Raw genomic sequence first — 14,394 nt, 5'->3', positions numbered from 1 at the left:
CTTGCATGCCTCGCACGAGGGGCTGGCACGAGGCTTGGCACGCCTTGCACGAGGGCCTGGCACGAGGGCCTTGCACACCCCACACGAGGGCCTGGCACGGCTTGCATGAGGGCCTCGCACGAGGGCTTCGCACGCTCGGCACCAGGGCCCTCGCACGCCTGCTTGCAGAGCCCCCCACGCACTTTGCACAAGGGCCCTGCACGAGGACCTGGCACAAAGCTCTGCGCGCCTCGCACGAGGGACTTGCACGCCTGGCACGAGGGCCTGGCACGAGGCTCTGCACGCCTCGCACGAGGGCCTCGCACGCTCGGCACCAGGACCCTCGCACGCCTGCTTGCAGAGCCCCCACGCACCTTGCACGAGGGGCCTGCACGAGGGCCTGGCACAAGGCTCTGCGCGCCTCGCACGAGGGCTTTGCACGCCTTGCACGAGGGCCCTGCACACCTCGCACGAGGGCCTTGCACGCTCGGCACCAGGGCCCTTGCACGCCCGCTTGCAGAGACGCCCCCCCCCCCCCCCCGCACGAGGCCCCGGCACGCTTCGCACGAGGGCTTCGCACGAGAGCCTCGCACGAGGGCCGTGCAGGGGGCGGGGCTTGCACGCCCGCTGCCCCCCCCCGTTGCCGGGGGGGAGGGGTTCTACGGTTTCTATGAAATTAGAGAAAAATACAAAACTCTGCGTGTTTTAAGTTAAAAATAAAAATAAAAATAAAAAAAAACAGAAGAAAATTGGGGGCCCCCCCCCCCGAGCCCCCCCCCGGGGGGCCCCGACCCCCCCCGAGCCCTGGGGGGGGGGGAAGGGGGTCCCCGATGGCAGCAGAGAGGGCCCCCCCCCCCCCCCAAAGCAGCCCTCCAAGGAGGGGGGGGCACTGGGGACCCCCAACCTCGGGGGGGGGGATCGGGACCCCCCAACCTCACCCGGGGGGGGCACTGGGGACCCCCAACCTTGGGGGGGGGGGGATCGGGATCCCCCAAGCTCACCCGGGGGGGGCACTGGGGACCCCCAACTTCGTAGGGGGGGGCCCGGGACCCCCCCCCAGCCTCGCCCAGGGGTACTGGGACCCCCCCCAGCCCTACAGCTGGGAGCCCTGGGGACCCCCAAACTGGGGGGGGGGGGGGGGATGGGGACACCCCGCCCCCCCCCGCAGGAAAGGGGGGTGCCCCCCCCTCACAGCTCGATCTCGAAGGTTTTTTGGAGGTCCCCGGCGAAGGGGTTGGGGGGCGGGGGGGGGGCCTTGGCCCCCAGAGCCGCCCATTGCACCTCGAAAGGGTCCGGGGCGGTTTGGGGGGGCCCGGGGGGGCGCGGGGGGGTGGCCAGGAGCCCCGGGGGGGGGAAGGGAGGGTTGGTTTTGGGGGGGGGGAGGGGGGGTCCGGCGGCGCAGAAGATGTTGGCCACCATTTGGGAGGGGGTGATGCCCACCACGGGCACGGCGGGGGGGGGGGTAGAGCCCCCCCGGGATTTGGGGGGGCAGGAAGACCCCCGGGGGGGCCCCCTCGTAGGGCAGGGGGTGGGGGGGGGGCACGGCCCCCCCCCCCTCCTTGCTGCTGGGCCATGGCCGCCTTGGAGACCTCCTCCAGCCACCGCTCGGCCTCCGAGGGGGTGCGGCGATGCCGGGGGGGCCCCGGGGCCCCCCCCTCCGCCCACGACGCTGGGCCTGCGGGGAGGAAGAGGAGGGATGAAGGGGGGGGGGGGGAACGTGGGTGCTGCCCCCCACCCCCACCCCGGACAAGCAGGGACCCCAATATATGGGGGGGGGGTGTCACTGGGGGGGGCTGCACCCAGTGGGGGGGGATGGGGGAGCCCCCCCCATACAAGCAGGGACCCCAATATATGGGGGGGGGTCCGCACCCAGTGGGGGGGATGGGGGAGCCCCCCCCATACAAGCAGGGACCCCAATATATGGGGGGGGGGCAATGGGGGGGGGCTGTGCCAATGGGGGGATTGGGGACCCCCCCCATACAAGATATGGGGGGGGTGGTCAGTGGGGGGGGGCTGCACCCAGTGGGGGGGGATGGGGGGAGGGGGGAGCCCCCCGAATACAAGCAGGGACCCCCAATATATGGGGGGGGTCACTGGGGGGGTGTGCACCCAGTGGGGGGGACTGGGGCCCCCCCCCATACAAGCAGGGACACCAATATATGGGGGGGGTCCGCACCCAGTGGGGGGGACTGGGCCCCCCCCCCCATACAAGCAGCGACCCCAATATATGGGGGGGGGTCACTGGGGGGGTCTGCACCCAGTGGGGGGGGACTGGGCCCCCCCCCCCCCATACAAGCAGGGACCCAAATATATGGGGGGGGTCCGCACCCAGTGGGGGGGGACTGGGGCCCCCCCCAAACAAGCAGGGACCCCAATATATGGGGGGGTCACTGGGGGGGGTCTGCACCCAGTGGGGGGGACTGGGGCCCCCCCCCATACAAGCAGGGACCCCAATATATGGGGGGGTCACTGGGGGGGTCTGCACCCAGTGGGGGGGACTGGGGCCCCCCCCCATACAAGCAGGGACCCCAATATATGGGGGGGGTCCGCACCCAGTGGGGGGGACTGGGCCCCCCCCCCCCCCATAAAAGCAGCGACCCCAATATATGGGGGGGGGTCACTGGGGGGGTCCTGCACCCAGTGGGGGGGGGACTGGGCCCCCCCCCCCCCATACAAGCAGGGACCCAAATATATGGGGGGGGTCCGCACCCAGTGGGGGGGACTGGGGCCCCCCCCAAACAAGCAGGGACCCCAATATATGGGGGGGTCACTGGGGGGGGTCTGCACCCAGTGGGGGGGACTGGGGCCCCCCCCCATACAAGCAGGGACCCCAATATATGGGGGGGTCACTGGGGGGTCTGCACCCAGTGGGGGGGACTGGGGCCCCCCCCATACAAGCAGGGACCCCAATATATGGGGGGGGTCAGCACCCAGTGGGGGGGGACTGGGGCCCCCCCCATACAAGCAGTAACCCCAAAATACAGGGTGGGGGGGCCACACGGGTGACCCCGAGCATCAAGGCGGGGGGGGGGGGGGGGGGGTTACCTGCGAGGCCCCCCTCGGCGGGGGGGGTGGGGGTGCCCTCGGGGTCCCCGGCAGCGGGGAGCGGGGGGGGGCAGGCGAAGGAAGCGTCGATCTGACTGCAGAGATCGCTGATGCCATCGCTCGTCCCGGGGGGCGGGGGGGGGGCTGTCGGGCGCTAACGAAGAGGACGAGGAAGGGGTTGAAGACCACTGTGACCCCCCCCCAAAAAAAAAAAAACCAAACTTTGAAGGCGTGTGCTACCCCCCCCCCCCCCCCCCCCCCCCCCCCCCTCTCCGGCGACCCTCACCGTGGCCTTGGGCCCGGTCGCCGTCCCGGCGTTGGAGGGTGGAGGGCAGCTCGTTGAGCCGCAGCGAGAGCTGCCGCTTGAAGGGGGAATTTTGCCGGCTGAGGCTCGGAAAACCCCGGAAAGATCCTTGCCGCACCAACTGCTCCAGGGGAGCGTGCCGGCGGGGGATGGCGCGCTGCGACCCCCCCCCGGGACCCCCGTCCAGCGGCGACGCCGCGGCGGCCGCTACCGGCGACGTGTTACCGGGCTGCGCCGGCACGGGGGTTTCGGCGAGGGGGGTTTCATCTGCGGGGAGAAATCGGGAGGGGTGGGGGTGGGGGGGTTGTCGCACCACCCCTTCCCCTTTTTGTTGCCCCCCCCCCACACCCCCACCCAAAGGTGCTCACCCGGTTTTTTGTCGGGGGCGCGGGAGGCGTCGAAGGCGGCGGCGAGGCCGCACTCCTTCTCCCGCCGCTGTTTGCGTTCCAGGCAGGCGGCGAAGGCGCAGCCCACGGCGTGGCTCAGCCGCTCGCCCTGCCCGGGGCGCCGGCACCGTCAGCCCCCCCTGCCCCCCCCACAGACCCCCCCCCCGCAGCGGGTGGGGAGCGGGGGACGTACGCCCGCCCAGGAGCGGCCCGTGTCCCCGATCCTGGTGCATCCCGCGTCCCCGATCCTGGAGCATCCCTGATCCAGATCATCCCTGATCCCCGACCCCGGAGCATCCCACATCCCTGACCCCGGAGCATCCCGTATCCCTGATCCCAGAGCATCCCGCATCCCCGATCCTGAGCATCCCGTATCCCCGACCCCGGAGCATCCCATATCCTGATCCCTGATCCCAGATCATCCCACATCCTGACCCCAGAGCATCCCGTATCCCTGATCCCAGATCATCCCTGATCCCCGACCCCGGAGCATCCCGCATCCCTGACCCCAGAGCATCCGTATCCCTGATCCCAGAGCATCCCGTATCCCTGATCCCAGATCATCCCACATCCCCGATCCTGAGCATCCCACATCCCTGATCCTGAGCATCCCGTATCCCTGATCCCAGATCATCCCGCAGCCCCGACCCCGGAGCATCCCATATCCCATATCCCTGATCCCTGAGCATCCCACATCCCTGACCCCGGAGCATCCCGTATCCTGATCCCGGAGCATCCCGCATCCCTGATCCTGGAGCATCCCGCATCCCCGATCCTGAGCATCCCGCATCCCCGACCCTGGAGCATCCCATATCCCATATCCCTGATCCCTGAGCATCCCGCATCCCTGACCCCGGAGCATCCCACATCCCTGATCCCAGATCATCCCGCATCCCCGATCCTGAGTATCCTGCATCCCCGACCCCGGAGCCTCCTGCATCCCCAATCCTGGACCACCCCATATCCCCGACCCCGAAGCATCCCGTATCCCTGATCCCAGATCATCCCGCATCCCCGACCCCGAGCATCCCATATCCCATATCCCTGATCCCTGAGCATCCCACATCCCTGACCCCGGAGCATCCCGTATCCCTGATCCCAGAGCATCCCACATCCCCGATCCTGAGCAACCCGCATCCCCGACCCCGGAGCATCCCATATCCCTGATCCCTGAGCATCCCATAGCCCTGACCCCGGATCATCCCGTATCCTTGGTCCTGGAGCATCCTGTATCCCTGACCCTGGAGCATCCCGTATCCCTGATCCCAGATCATCCCGTATCCCCGATCCCAGAGCATCCCATATCCCTGATCCTGAGCATCCCTCACCCCTGACCCCGGAGCATCCCGTATCCCTGACCCCGGAGCATCCCGTATCCCTGATCCCAGATCATCCCGCATCCCCGATCCTGAGCATCCCGCATCCCCGACCCCGGAGCATCCCGTGTCCCCGATCCTCAGCGTCCCATAGCACTGACCCCGGATCATCCCGTATCCTCGGTCCTGGAGCATCCCTCACTCCCGACCCCAGAGCATCCCGTATCCCTGATTCCAGATCATCCCGTATCCCCAATTCTGGAGCCTCCCATATCCCTGATCCTGGATCATCCCGTACCCCCAATTCCAGAACCTCCCATATCCCTGATCCCGGATCATCCCGTACCCCCAATCCCAGAACCTCCCATATCCCCAGTCCCGGATCATCCCGTACCCCCAATTCCAGAACCTCCCATATCCCCGATCCCGGATCATCCCGTACCCCCAATTCCAGAACCTCCCGTATCCCCGATCCCGGATCATCCCGTACCCCCAATCCCAGAACCTCCCATATCCCCAATCCCGGATCATCCCGTACCCCCAATTCCAGAACCTCCCGTATCCCTGATCCCGGATCATCCCGTACCCCCAATTCCGGAACCTCCCATATCCCCAATCCCGGATCATCCCGTACCCCCAATTCCAGAACCTCCCGTATCCCCAGTCCCGGATCATCCCGTACCCCCAATCCCAGAACCTCCCATATCCCCGATCCCGGATCATCCCGTACCCCCAATTCCAGAACCTCCCATATCCCCGATCCCGGATCATCCCGTACCCCCAATTCCAGAACCTCCCGTATCCCCGATCCCGGATCATCCCGTACCCCCAATCCCAGAACCTCCCATATCCCCAATCCCGGATCATCCCGTACCCCCAATCCCAGAACCTCCCGTATCCCTGATCCCGGATCATCCCGTACCCCCAATTCCGGAACCTCCCATATCCCCAATCCCGGATCATCCCGTACCCCCAATTCCAGAACCTCCCGTATCCCCGATCCCGGATCATCCCGTACCCCCAATTCCAGAACCTCCCGTATCCCCGATCCCGGATCATCCCGTACCCCCAATTCCAGAACCTCCCGTATCCCCGATCCCGGATCATCCCGTACCCCCAATCCCAGAACCTCCCATATCCCCGATCCCGGATCATCCCGTACCCCCAATTCCAGAACCTCCCGTATCCCCGATCCCGGATCATCCCGTACCCCCAATTCCAGAACCTCCCATATCCCTGATCCCGGATCATCCCGTACCCCCAATTCCAGAACCTCCCATATCCCTGATCCCGGATCATCCCGTACCCCCAATCCCAGAACCTCCCATATCCCCAGTCCCGGATCATCCCGTACCCCCAATTCCAGAACCTCCCATATCCCTGATCCCGGATCATCCCGTACCCCCAATCCCGGAACCTCCCATATCCCCAGTCCCGGATCATCCCGTACCCCCAATTCCAGAACCTCCCATATCCCCAGTCCCGGATCATCCCGTACCCCCAATTCCAGAACCTCCCATATCCCCGATCCCGGATCATCCCGTACCCCCAATTCCAGAACCTCCCGTATCCCCGATCCCGGATAATCCCGTACCCCCAATTCCAGAACCTCCCATATCCCCAGTCCCGGATCATCCTGTACCCCCAATTCCAGAACCTCCCATATCCCCGATCCCGGATCATCCCGTACCCCCAATTCCGGAACCTCCCATATCCCCGATCCCGGATCATCCCGTACCCCCAATTCCAGAACCTCCCATATCCCCGATCCCGGATCATCCCGTACCCCCAATTCCAGAACCTCCCATATCCCCGATCCCGGATCATCCCGTACCCCCAATCCCAGAACCTCCCGTATCCCCAGTCCCGGATCATCCCGTACCCCCAATTCCAGAACCTCCCATATCCCCAGTCCCGGATCATCCCGTACCCCCAATTCCAGAACCTCCCGTATCCCCGATCCCGGATCATCCCATACCCCCGATCCCGGATCATCCCGTACCCCCAATTCCAGAACCTCCCATATCCCCGATCCCGGATCATCCCGTACCCCCAATTCCAGAACTTCCCATATCCCCGATCCCAGATCATCCCGTACCCCCAATCCCAGAACCTCCCGTATCCCCAGTCCCGGATCATCCCGTACCCCCAATTCCAGAACCTCCCATATCCCCGATCCCGGATCATCCCGTACCCCCAATTCCAGAACCTCCCGTATCCCCGATCCCGGATCATCCCGTACCCCCAATTCCAGAACCTCCCGTATCCCCAGTCCCGGATCATCCCGTACCCCCAATTCCAGAACCTCCCGTATCCCCGATCCCGGATCATCCCGTACCCCCAATTCCAGAACCTCCCGTATCCCCGATCCCGGATCATCCCGTACCCCCAATCCCAGAACCTCCTGTATCCCCGATCCCGGATCATCCCGTACCCCCAATTCCAGAACCTCCCGTATCCCCAGTCCCGGATCATCCCGTACCCCCAATTCCAGAACCTCCCATATCCCCGATCCCAGATCATCCCGTACCCCCAATTCCGGATCGGGATCATCCCGTAGCCCCAATTCTGGAGCCTCCCATATCCCCGATCCCGGATCATCCCGTACCCCCAATCCCAGAACCTCCTGTATCCCCAGTCCCGGATCATCCCGTACCCCCAATCCCAGAACCTCCTGTATCCCCAGTCCCGGATCATCCCGTACCCCCAATTCCAGAACCTCCCATGTTCCCGATCCCGGATCATCCCGTACCCCCAATTCCAGAACCTCCCGTATCCCCGATCCCGCATCATCCCGTACCCCCAATTCCAGAACCTCCCGTATCCCCGATCCCGGATCATCCCGTACCCCCAATCCCAGAACCTCCCGTATCCCCAGTCCCGGATCATCCCGTACCCCCAATTCCAGAACCTCCCGTATCCCCGATCCCGGATCATCCCGTACCCCCAATTCCAGAACCTCCCGTATCCCCGATCCCGGATCATCCCGTACCCCCAATTCCGGAACCTCCCGTATCCCTGATCCCGGATCATCCCGTACCCCCAATCCCAGAACCTCCCATATCCCCAGTCCCGGATCATCCCGTACCCCCAATTCCAGAACCTCCCGTATCCCCGATCCCGGATCATCCCATATCCCGGATCCCGGATCATCCCGTACGCCCAATTCCAGAACCTCCTGTATCCCTGATCCTGGATCATCCCGTACCCCCAATTCCAGAACCTCCCGTATCCCCGATCCCGGATCATCCCGTACCCCCAATCCCAGAACCTCCCATATCCCCGATCCCGGATCATCCCGTACCCCCAATTCCAGAACCTCCCGTATCCCCGATCCCGGATCATCCCGTACCCCCAATTCCAGAACCTCCCATATCCCTGATCCCGGATCATCCCATACCCCCAATTCCAGAACCTCCCGTATCCCCAATCCCGGATCATCCCGTACCCCCAGTTCCAGAACCTCCCGTATCCCCGATCCCGGATCATCCCGTACCCCCAATTCCGGAACCTCCCGTATCCCCGATCCCGGATCATCCCATATCCCCGATCCCGGATCATCCCGTACGCCCAATTCCAGAACCTCCTGTATCCCTGATCCTGGATCATCCCGTACCCCCAATTCCAGAACCTCCCGTATCCCCGATCCCGGATCATCCCGTACCCCCAATTCCAGAACCTCCCATATCCCCGATCCCGGATCATCCCGTACCCCCAATCCCAGAACCTCCCGTATCCCCGATCCCGGATCATCCCGTACCCCCAATTCCAGAACCTCCCATATCCCCGATCCCGGATCATCCCGTACCCCCAATTCCAGAACCTCCCATATCCCCGATCCCGGATCATCCCGTACCCCCAATTCCAGAACCTCCCATATCCCCGATCCCGGATCATCCCGTACCCCCAATCCCAGAACCTCCCATATCCCCGATCCCGGATCATCCCGTACCCCCAATTCCAGAACCTCCCATATCCCCAGTCCCGGATCATCCCGTACCCCCAATCCCGGATCATCCCGTACCCCCAATTCCGGAGCCTCCCATATCCCCGATCCCGGATCATCCCGTACCCCCGATCCCGGATCATCCGCTATCCCTGACCCCAGAGCATCCCACACCCCCAACCCCAGACCATTCTGTATCCCTATCCCGACGCATCCCGACGCATCCCGGCGCATCCCGGCGCATCCCGGCGCACCCCGGCGCACCCCGCGGCCCCCCCCCCCGGCACCCACGGAATCCTTGAGGGCCAGGAAGCAGTGGCAGATCCAGCGGCGCGTGGTGCCGTCCCGGCAGATGTAGGAAAAGGCTTTGTCGAAGTTGCGGTCGGGGGCGCAGAAGGAGACCTTCTCGATGGTCTGGTCGACGAGGAGGTCCTGGGGGGGGGAGGGGAGGGGGGGGGGGGGGTGGGGGAGGGGAGGGGGGTGTCACCCAGGACCCCCCCCCCCACCCCGGGGCCACCCCGGGGAACCCTTGGTCACCTTGGTCTTGTCGTCCACCACGCGGAGCCCGTCCGCCGACACCCACAGCACCGACTTCACCGCTTTGCGGCCGCTCTGCGAGGGGTTGGGGGGGGGTCAGGGGGTGGGCGAGGACCCCCCCCCACCCCAACACCCCCCCCTCCCCCCCACCCCTTCCCCGTGGTGGGGGGGGGGAGGGGGGGGTGAAGCGCTCACCGCCTTGAGCTTCTTGACGGCCTCCTCGCAGACGTGCATCCCCCGCGACTCGTCCACCTCCGCGTGCCCCAGGTACTGCGGGGGGGGGGGGGACACGACACACGCCCGTCACCTGGGGACCCCCGCACCCCCCCGAAATGTCCCTGTGCCACCCGGGCCACGGCAGCCCGGATCCTTGATCCCGGAGCAGCCCACATGCCTTGCACCAGAGCATCCCAGATCCGTGATCCCAGAGCATCCCAGATCCCCATCCCAGAGCATCCCAGATCCGTGATCCCGGAGCATCCCAGATCCCTGAGCATCCCAGATCCGTGATCCCAGAGCATCCCTGATCCCAGAGCATCCCAGATCTGTGATCCCGGAGCAGCCCGGAACCCTGATCCCGGAGCAGCCCGCATGCCTTGCACCAGAGCATCCCAGATCCCTGATCCCAGAGCATCCTAGATCTGTGATCCCAGAGCAGCCCGGAACCCTGATCCCAGAGCAGCCCGGAACCCTGATCCCGGAGCAGCCCGGAACCCTGATCCCGGAGCATCACGGATCCCAGATCCCCACCTCGGAGCAGCCCGGAACCCTGATCCCAGAGCATCCCAGATCCATGATCCCGGAGCATCCCAGATCTGTGATCCTGGAGCAGCCCGGAACCCTGATCCCAGAGCAGCCCAGATCCCTGATCCCGGAGCAGCCCGGAACCCTGATCCCGGAGCATCACGGATCCCAGATCCCCACCCCGGAGCAGCCCGGAACCCTGATCCCAGAGCATCCCAGATCCATGATCCCGGAGCATCCCAGATCCCTGGTCCCGGAGCATCCCGGATCCCTGATCCCAGAGCAGCCCAGATCCCTGATCCCGGAGCAGCCCGGAACCCTGATCCCGGAGCAGCCCACATGCCTTGCACCAGAGCATCCCAGATCCCCATCCCAGAGCATCCCAGATCCCTGATCCCAGAGCATCCCAGATCCCCATCCCAGAGCATCCCAGATCCCTGATCCCAGAGCATCCCAGATCCCTGAGCATCCCAGATCCGTGATCCCAGAGCATCCCTGATCCCAGAGCATCCCAGATCTGTGATCCCGGAGCAGCCCAGAACCCTGATCCCGGAGCAGCCCGCATGCCTTGCACCAGAGCATCCCAGATCCCTGATCCCAGAGCATCCCAGATCTGTGATCCCGGAGCAGCCCGGAACCCTGATCCCAGAGCAGCCCAGATCCCTGATCCCGGAGCAGCCCAGAACCCTGATCCTGGAGCATCACGGATCCCAGATCCCCAACCCAGAGCAGCCCGGAACCCTGATCCCAGAGCATCCCAGATCCATGATCCCGGAGCATCCCAGATCCCTGATCCCGGAGCATCCCGGATCCCTGATCCCAGAGCAGCCCAGATCCATGATCCCGGAGCAGCCCAGATCCCTGATCCCTGCCCCACAGCATCCCAGATCCCCAACCCCACAGCATCCCGCATCCCTTGCACCGGAGCATCCCGGATCCCAGATCCCTGCCCTGGAGCATCCCAGATCCCCACCCCAGAGCATCCCGGATCCCGGATCCCTGCCCCGGAGCACCCTGCATCCCCGGAGCACCCCACACACCCCCCCCCCCAGAGCACCCTGGATCCCGGATCCCTGCCCCGGAGCACCCTGCATCCCCACAGCATCCCACATCCCCATCCCAGAGCATCCCAGATCCCCGCCCCACAGCACCTCAGATCCCCAACCCCACAGCATCCCGCATCCCTTGCACCGCAGCATCCCGGATCCCCCCCCCAGAGTATCCCGGATCCCGCATCCCTGCTCTGGAGCATCCCTGGAACATCCCACAGCATCCCAGATCCCTGATCCCTGCCCCACAGCACCCCAGATCCCCAACCCCACAGCATCCCGCATCCCTTGCACCGGAGCATCCCAGATCCCAGATCCCTGCCCTGGAGCATCCCGCATCCCTTGCACCGCAGCATCCCGGATCCCTGATCCCAGAGCATCCCGGATCCTGGATCTCAGAGCATCCCAGATCTCTGCCCCACAGCACCCCAGATCCCCAACCCCACAGCATCCCGCATCCCTTGCACCGCAGCATCCCGGATCCCTGATCCCAGAGCATCCCAGATCCCGGATCTCAGAGCATCCCAGATCCCTGCCCCACAGCACCCCAGATCCCCAACCGCACAGCATCCCGCATCCCTGCCCTGGAGCATCCCGCATCCCGGATCCCTTCCCCGGAGCACCCTGCATCCCTGGAGCATCCCACACCCCCTGCCCTGCAGCACCCCTTGCCCCACACCCCCACCCCACACCCCCACCCCACACCCCCACCCCACATCCCCAGCCCCACAATCCCCAGCCCCACATCCCCGATGCCGAGGGAAGCCGTGGGGCTGCCCCGAGCTCCCCCCGCAGCCGCCGTCTCCCGGCGTGGTGGTGGGGGGTCCCGCCTGGGCAGGGTGTCCCGCTTCGGGGGGGGGGGTCCCGCTTCGGGGGGGGGGGTCCCGCTTCGGGGGGGGTATCCCGCGTGGGGGGGGGGGTGTCCCGCGTGGGGGGGGGGGGTTGTCCCGCGTGGGGGGGGGTCCCACCCCGCTCACCCGCACGGGGAAGCTGCACTTGCCGCATCGCACGGCCTCCTCGTCCGCCTGCCACTGGTGCGGCCGCGCCGCCTCCGGCACGTAGGCCGGCTTCTTCCGACGCAGGCTCTGCCGCAGCTTGTTCATCGCTGACCCCCCCAGGCCTGCAATTTTGGGGGGGGGGGGGGGGGGGATGGGGGTGAAGACCCCCCCAGCTCACAGGGGGCCCCTTCCCCGGGGCTGGCTCCTCCACAGACGGGGGTTTGGGGGGGGGGGGCTCCTGGCCCCCCGCTTTGATCTCGGCAGCTCCAGACTGAACTGGGACGCTGCCCCCCCCCCGCGCCCCCCCCCGGGTTATATTTAGCCCAATAAAAGCCCCCCCCCCCGTGAGGGCTGCGCCCCTGCAAAGGTTGGGGACATTTGGGGGGGGGGGGAGATCATGGCTGGAAGGGGAGCAGGGGCACTGGGGGGGGGGGCTGCACCCCTGCAGAGGTTGGGGACATCGTGGGGGGGGGGACATCATGGCTGGAAGGGGAGCAGGGGCAATGGGGGGGGGGGCTGCACCCCTGTAGAGGTTGGGGACATCGTGGGGGGGGGGGAGATCATGGCTGGAAGGGGAGCAGGGGCACTGGGGGGGGGGGCTGCACCCCTGTAGAGGTTGGGGACATCGTGGGGGGGGACATCATGGCTGGAAGGGGAGCAGGGGCAATGGGGGGGGGGGCTGCACCCCTGCAGAGGTTGGGGACACTGGGGGGGACTGGGGACATGGGGGGGGGGACATCATGGCTGGAAGGGGAGCAGGGGCACGGGGGGGGGGACCAGGACTGTGCCCCTGCAGAGCTTGGGGACATTTGGGGGGGGGGGACACATCATGGCTGGAAGGGGAGCAGGGGCACTGGGGGGGGGGGGCTGCACCCCTGTAGAGGTTGGGGACATCGTGGGGGGGGGGGACATCATGGCTGGAAGGGGAGCAGGGGCAATGGGGGGGGGGGCTGCACCCCTGCAGAGGTTGGGGACATCGTGGGGGGGGGGACATCATGGCTGGAAGGGGAGCAGGGGCAATGGGGGGGGGGGGCTGCACCCCTGCAGAGGTTGGGGACACTGGGGGGGACTGGGGACATGGGGGGGGGGGGACATCATGGCTGGAAGGGGAGCAGGGGCACGGGGGGGGGACCAGGACTGTGCCCCTGCAGAGCTTGGGGACATTTGGGGGGGGGGGACACATCATGGCTGGAAGGGGAGCAGGGGCACTGGGGGGGGGGGGGCTGCACCCCTGTAGAGGTTGGGGACATCGTGGGGGGGGGGACATCATGGCTGGAAGGGGAGCAGGGGCAATGGGGGGGGGGGGCTGCACCCCTGCAGAGGTTGGGGACACTGGGGGGGACTGGGGACATGGGGGGGGGGGGACATCATGGCTGGAAGGGGAGCAGGGGCACGGGGGGGGGACCAGGACTGTGCCCCTGCAGAGGTTGGGGACATCTGGGGGGGGGGACACATCATGGCTGGAAGGGGTCCAGGGGCACTATGGGGGGGGGGGGGGCTGCACTCCTGTAGAGGTTGGGGACATCGTGGGGGGGGACATCATGGCTGGAAGGGGAGCAGGGGCACTGGGGGGGGGGGGCTGCACCCCTGCAGAGGTTGGGGACATTGGGGGGGACCGGGGACATCGGGGGGGGACACACACCATGGCTGGAAGAGGAGCAGGGGCACTGGGGGGGGGGGGGGGGGACACGGACAGGACTGTGCCCCTGCAGAGGTTGGGGACATCGTGGGGGGGGGGGACATCATGGCTGGGAGGGGAGCAGGGGCACTGGGGGGGGGGGCTACACCCCTGTAGAGGTTGGGGACATCGGGGGGGACCAGGGACACCGGGGGGGGGGGGGGGTCAGACCCATCATGGCTGGAAGGGGACCGGGGCCATCGCGGTGGGGGGCAGCACGGCCCGGGGGGGCCGGGGAAGGCGGACCCGGCCGCCGCGGGGTGTCCGTGGGCAGGGGTCCCCCAGGACCCCCCCCTCCTCCTCCCAGCACCGGGGCCACGGGGCGGGGGGGGCCGGGGAGAGGCCGCAGCGTCCGGGCTGTCCCAGCCCCGCAGGGGCGTGGGGTGCCACGCGTGGGGCCCCCCCCCCATCG

At 66.8% G+C, this 14,394-nt stretch overlaps 1 protein-coding gene across 2 annotated transcripts; it reads right to left on the bottom strand.

The window, feature by feature from the left end:
* Positions 1-966: 966 nt before the first annotated feature.
* Positions 967-12,416, bottom strand: NUMBL (NUMB like endocytic adaptor protein). 2 transcript variants are annotated; one of them, XM_075490083.1, is made up of 8 exons: positions 12,284-12,416; positions 9,709-9,783; positions 9,514-9,588; positions 9,268-9,408; positions 3,697-3,823; positions 3,305-3,595; positions 3,025-3,178; positions 969-1,654 (listed from the first exon to the last, which is right to left on the bottom strand). In XM_075490083.1, the coding sequence occupies exons 1-8, from the start codon at positions 12,407-12,409 to the stop codon at positions 1,168-1,170; spliced, it is 1,476 nt and encodes a 491-aa protein (XP_075346198.1). In that variant the 5' UTR covers positions 12,410-12,416; the 3' UTR covers positions 969-1,167. The 2 variants fall into 2 exon arrangements, with proteins under 2 accessions (XP_075346200.1, XP_075346198.1); XM_075490085.1 differs by lacking the exon at positions 9,709-9,783 and having other exon boundaries at positions 967-1,654.
* Between the last annotated feature and the right edge of the window lie 1,978 nt (positions 12,417-14,394).

This window comes from Mycteria americana, unplaced genomic scaffold, assembly GCF_035582795.1.
Source record: "Mycteria americana isolate JAX WOST 10 ecotype Jacksonville Zoo and Gardens unplaced genomic scaffold, USCA_MyAme_1.0 Scaffold_43, whole genome shotgun sequence".
Classification (NCBI taxonomy): Eukaryota; Metazoa; Chordata; class Aves; order Ciconiiformes; family Ciconiidae; genus Mycteria; species Mycteria americana.
Note: the sequence above shows the minus strand (reverse complement) of the source record. Positions and strands in the feature narration are given on the sequence as shown.